A 6,005-nucleotide genomic window follows, 5' to 3' on the forward strand; every position below is an offset into this window, starting at 1 on the left:
AGCCAGGGAAGCCGCAGTACGGCCGAGGGGAGCTCTCCGCCCGCATCGCGCCAGCCTTCACCGCCATCCTCACCTCGCCCTTCCCGGCATCGGGCATGCCGGTTAAATTTGACCGAACTTTGTATAACGGGCACAACGGCTACAACCCGGTCACCGGGATATTCACCTGTCCCGTGTCGGGCATCTACTACTTTGCCTACCACGTGCATGTCAAAGGGACCAACGTCTGGGTGGCGCTTTATAAGAACAACGTGCCCGCCACCTACACGTACGACGAGTACAAAAAGGGCTACCTGGACCAGGCCTCGGGCAGTGCCGTGCTTGAACTAAAGGAGAACGACCAAGTCTGGGTACAAATGCCCTCGGACCAGGCCAACGGGCTGTACTCCACGGAATACATCCACTCGTCCTTCTCCGGGTTCCTGCTTTGCCCCACATAACGCCTGTTGGGCATATTTCCTTTTCACCCACTTTAGCCATAAACTGTCTTTCTTTTTTTTTTTATAAAAAAGTTTTTTAAAATTAATACAAAAAAGAAAAATCACTGGGAAGAACGTGCAAGCCGTCATGGGACCTTGCTTCGCGCTGTTTGATCCACGAGTCAAGAGGGCGATCGATCGGAAAGGAGACATCTTTCTTTCTCGTTTTGGGGAGGGAGGGGAGCGGCTATCTCAGCAAGGCGTATTTGGGATAAACACTACCCTAGTGACTGCACGAACGCAGGAGTGCGCTTGGGATGGCAGGGATCTGGCTCTGCGGTAAACTGCTCTGAGATCCAGGGCGGGTCATCTGGAAGACCAGACCCTTCTGGCCCATAATCCAGTGCCCTTGTTTCCCACCTCGAGTACTAGTTAAATAAACACAGCTGTGGTGACGGGCGGTGTCCTTGCTAACCAGCACAGGGCTCCTAGGCACTTAACACAAACCTGTATGGCAGCAGAGAGCCACGACGGATTGAGAAATTTCCTTCCCAACCCATCAGGTGCCCAAGTTTCAGTCTCCCTGATGCCTGTTTTTTCAGCCCGTGCTTTGAGGCAGTCTCCCCGACTCAGTCCCCATGCAGTGTGGTTGGATTTATAATCATAAGAAGTGGAACACTTTGCATAAGCACCTTCTTGTAAGAAGTCAATATTATTTTTAAGCCTCCCCCCAGCACCTTTAGGAATAAAATCATCCAGGCACCGGTGTCTGGGAGGATGGCAGACAACCTATTCCAAAGCCACTGGGGGAAGCTGGGACCCCGGTGATGAGCAACAATCCTCTCGCGGGTTCATTCACCTCCTGGCAAGTGCAAGGGCTTGTCCTGTCCTGCCTGTTTCTTTGCGGCCCAGACTTGCTCGGCCTCAGGAGCACCTGATGCTTGAGAGCACAAGGACGGTGCCACCAGCCCAGCTTACGGTGCTTCTAGCCTGGCCTGACAGAAGGTTTAGCTCCGCTTTCTCCAAAGTGCCACTTACAGACGACTTGCTTTTACTGTCTCGCTATTTCGGGATGTGTAAACTTCTGCATTTATCCCCTCCTTTCTCTGGGGACCTTTTAATTAAGCAAAAATAGCGTTCGCTCTAACTCTGCATCCGGTCGTTTTACAACGGTGCTAGAATCTACTTAACGACGTTACTGACGAGTCTAGTGCAATATGTACCTGTAACAGCGCGCCGCTCCGGCGGCCAGGCTGTGACTTGGGTTAAAGAAAAATCGCGTCTGTCTGTTGTTACCACTTTGTCTCACTAATGCCTGAAATGCTACCGACCTAAATATGAGCGGCAAGGTTCTGGGCAAGGTATGCACGGATCCCCAACCCTGTGGCTTCGCAGATTTCCTCATGCGAGAGCACTCCCTGCCACTCGCACTGAGTTGAGCGATTCTCTCCCCCCGGGCAGGGAGCACACGCTGCTGCAGTTAAAATCCACCCGCGTTACACTGCGTGTCCCTCCACAAAGGCACATCCCCGAGAAAACAGCGACAATTTGGGCACTGGCTGAGCAACTGTTACCCTTAAGTTGCCCTAAAGCCTGTTTTATGGCCACAGAAACAACAAGAATGGGACTTGGGATTGTCTTCCAGATGGACGCTACGAAATATTTAAACAATTTTTCTATTTCTGTTTTGTCTGTTTGTTTGTTTTCTCCTTAAGCCTGTCCTGTGTTTCTGCCCCTTGCCATCCAGGGCTTCCTTTTAAAACCATACCTATCTCTGAAATCAAGAAACACAAAAAAGGAACTTTACAGTCAGAAAGGCAGCGCCTCAGCTACTGCCCCGCAGGGCCGGGGCCTGGTCTGTCCCCCTCCCTGGGATTTTCTCCCCATAAAGCTGCCAAGTTTCATGTAAAGATGAAACCTCCTCAGGCTGGAAGCTGCCCCAGCATCCGACCCCACGGGACATCTGTAACTCCTGAAGGTAGGGACATGTCCGGGCCCTTTGGGCTCCATTGGGAACAGGCTGTTTCCCAGCAGGAGTCCCCAGAATTACAAGCGGGAGCTCAGATGTTTTCTTTAAGGCAAGACTTGGGAGGGGAGGGTGCTAGGATGGGACCTGCATCTCCTTTATCGAAGCGACGAACCCGAGCTGGTGCCACCCAAGGCCCTGGCAAGCTCTGGCTCCCACCGCGGCGCGGCCGCACTACCTGCAGCAGGGCCAGGAGCTTCGCGCGCCGCGGCCACGCGCCAGCTTCATCCTGTCACTCAAAGCGACTTATTTATACTGTGTTCTAACCTACATTCCACCTCTTGCCCTGTTTTACTCAAAACTTCTCTTCTAGCTGGCAAAAAGCGACGACACAAATACTCACTATAACCGCGCCGAGACACGAACTCGTTCCGTGCTGTAGATATTGTTTTGCAATTTCACTTTCCCTTCGTGTGCAGAGCATAAACCATAATCACCTTCCGCAGCTATATAACCTGTTCCATTTACACAGCAATTGAAAGGCAAAGATATTACACGCACATAGAGTTAGGCTAGATAAAAAACGATGCACAGGATGAGGGAGGCTGTTCACTAAACCGGACACTGTCAGGAAGAAGTTTTTTTTCTGGAGTACTGAGTACGTGACATTCGCCAGCAGAAAGGACTATTTTCTGTCGTGTGTGTGAGCGCATGGGATTTTGGTTTCAATCTCATTAATAAAAAGGTTGGGTTGGATGAAGTATGTCTATTTTTAATTATGAGAACTGCATTACAATGTGCATTTTTATATACAAATTCTTACTATTTTTTTTAAATTCGCCTCTAGTATCTTCATTTCTAACCTAGTATATAGAGGTTTTTAGTTTTGTAAATACTTATTACCATGCACTGTCATAGTAAAAGTTGGTTTAAAATGCACTCTTTTTGTGATCAGAAACTGGCCTTCTCTTTGAAACTAAAACTACAGTACTTGATTGTATTGACAAAACATCAATAAAACCTATGGTATAAAAGGAGGCTCAGCTGTGCCTTTGTTCTGTTCATCAGAGGGCTTGCTCAGCCTCCCCCGTAAGACCAATCACACCAACCTCCTGTGCTGCCTTTCCTTCCCAGATCCCAGCAGGGCAGCAGATCTGCTTGCTAACTAATATTCTTAGGGAAGAAGGTATGGCGCGCTTCCGGGGATTCAGGAAAAGATTCCTGTCTCCAGGAGTTAATTTTTGAAAAAGGATGAAATCCAGACCCTTCCAGTCTGGCAATTATTAATCTGAGGAATTAAAGTCAAAGTGTCGGGGATTCCCTTTCCCTTCTCTGTTTTTTCCCTGACACTTGTTTTGGTGGTGTCACACAACCTTGGCTACAGCCAAGCTCCGCGTGCCGGGCAGCAACAGCAGTTCAGGAGCACACAGAAGAAACTGTGAATTGCCAGCAAGTAAATCGCCTTCAGAGGCTAAAAGTACGACGAAAAAAGGCAAGAAAATTACATTTTCCTACCTGATCTCTTACCTGGAAGAGGAGACATTACTTGTTCCAGGTGCAAGACTTGCAGAGAAGCCCGGCTGCCCCCTTCAAAAGCCGACAATGAAGAGCGAGCGAGTCTCCTGCTGCGGGTCGTGGGGGCACCTGGGCTCTGCGCGACCATCGCACACCGGGCTCCTTCCCCGCTCAGCTCCTCACTGCGAACCTTCCCAGCAAAGCAAACCTCCCCGCAAGGCGCCCGATCGCCGCCCCCAGCTCACTCTGCTGCTGACGAGAACCTCTGCTCGTGGGCTCTCACAGCCCTCAGCGCCCACCTGGAAGTTGTCACAGTAGATTCCCGGAGCTAAAACTCACCCAACCGACGCCTCGGCTCTACGCGAGATGTCTCTATCCAGCACTGAACGACTTCCATTCTGCTTTCTACTGGAAGATATCAACAAATTCATTTCAGGATGAGTCTTAAAGTCAAGTCTTGCGTGGGGAGAAAGAACCCAGAGGTTTTCATACGACTCCTCTTGCCACTTCGCATGGAAGCACAACTTCATGACTTGAATGAAAAGACAGGAGCAGGGGCTAATTAACAAAGGTAACTAAGTGATTTTATTTTTTTTCAAGGAAGTCGGAGCTAAATGTTGTAGTACATATTTAAATTCTGGCCTAAAATGAGCTGTATTTTTTAAACAGGAGCTCTGCTACTCTTCATGAGTTCCAAAAACTTAAAATTATAAAGCAGCTTTAAAAGCAAAGTATCTTTTAAACAATTCTGTGAATATGTTCACACCTCTGGGAGAATAAAAGATGTTTTTACATCTCAGACCTGCAGCACAATACATAAATATAAACCAGACCAAAATTCCACATGTTCTCAGGACAAGAATTCATTTATACAAGGAAAATCCATTAAAGCATCACACAGAAGACTGGCACTGGAAGGAAGCAGACTACAGGAAAAACTGGAATGAGCCACTGCAGCCAGATTTTCCACATGTGTGCAGGCAGCCCGACACACGCAGCCCCAGGGAGCGAGCTCCACCTGAGCAGAACCAGCACCTCCCGGTGTCACAAGAAATACGAGACATCATAGAGAATTACGTTGTCACATTCAAATTTATAAACATTCCTGCATGATGACTGCTCACCTCTTTCCTTTCGTTTTCAATTATTAAAAAGTTTTTAGCCCTTTTGAGACGTGCCATACCCAGGCTGTTGCTCCCTTTGGATCAGCTCCACTGGGCAAAGGATTTAAACTTGAAACTCTGGAACAACATGGCTTTGCTGGAATATTCTTGGCCACCGGCACCAGCCTCAAAATGCCCAGCTTCTTTTAAACTCTGATAAATCCTCCCCCAATTAACCGACCTTTCCCTTTGTTTTCAGATCACTCTTACCAAGTACAAAGTTTTAAGGCTGTGAGAAGTAACTCCTGCTTCCTAAAAATGGTCACCGACTGCAGCAGAACCAGGAATTCAAACCCTGTCTAACACCGGGTTTCTGAAATCTCTCCACCCACAGAGTTAAAGGGGACCCTCACTTGCTGCTCTGGACATACCCAGGACAGCGTTAAAAATGCAGGACGCACAGAGTAGGAACAAAGGAGCAGCTAGAGCAAACGCAGCAACGTGGAAGCCAGCTCCGTAAGGGAACCCAAAATGAGCAGGATGGCACAGAGCAAAGGACACCAAAGAAGCAGCAGATGTCCCTCTCCGATGGCTCCCACGTACACCCCTTAGCTGGTCAGCTGAGGGCGAACTGCTGGGCTCAGAGGGGCCTGGAACTTATCAAAGCCACTGCAGGGCAGGCCACTAACAACTGGAACAAAGGCCACGGCACACAGGAGAAGAGGAAAAAAGGCAGAAAGTCAGTGGATTCGGACACCCACCCAGTAACTGTAGGGACAGAACGGCATCATGGCGAACAAAGCAAGAAGCAGAAATCTTAAGGAAAACTCAACGCCCCTGTACACTTCAGAGGAGATGCACCCACTGTCCAAGGCGCCACACGCAGCCACTTCCCACCAAACCATACCTGAAGGGAACGTGCCCTCTGTCCCAAAGCCACTTGTGCTTCCCACTCGCAACTCACAGCAGCAGGCGCCTTTCCCAGGCGGGGGCTCAGCGGCG

General features: G+C 49.2%; 1 protein-coding gene across 1 annotated transcript; it reads left to right on the forward strand.

The window, feature by feature from the left end:
• Nucleotides 1–95: 95 nt before the first annotated feature.
• LOC104272953 (collagen alpha-2(VIII) chain-like) lies at nucleotides 96–440 on the forward strand. The gene has a single exon (XM_009868077.1). It carries the CDS (start codon nucleotides 96–98, stop codon nucleotides 438–440), a length of 345 nt encoding a protein of 114 aa, XP_009866379.1.
• The last annotated feature ends 5,565 nt before the right edge of the window (nucleotides 441–6,005 follow it).

Source organism: Apaloderma vittatum, unplaced genomic scaffold, assembly GCF_000703405.1.
Source record: "Apaloderma vittatum isolate BGI_N311 unplaced genomic scaffold, ASM70340v1 scaffold32134, whole genome shotgun sequence".
Taxonomy (NCBI): Eukaryota; Metazoa; Chordata; class Aves; order Trogoniformes; family Trogonidae; genus Apaloderma; species Apaloderma vittatum.

What these genes read in the sequence shown, in the direction of transcription:
- LOC104272953 (XM_009868077.1), top strand. Translation starts at nt 96, where the DNA reads ATGCCGGTTAAATTTGACCGAACTTTGTATAACGGGCACAACGGCTAC.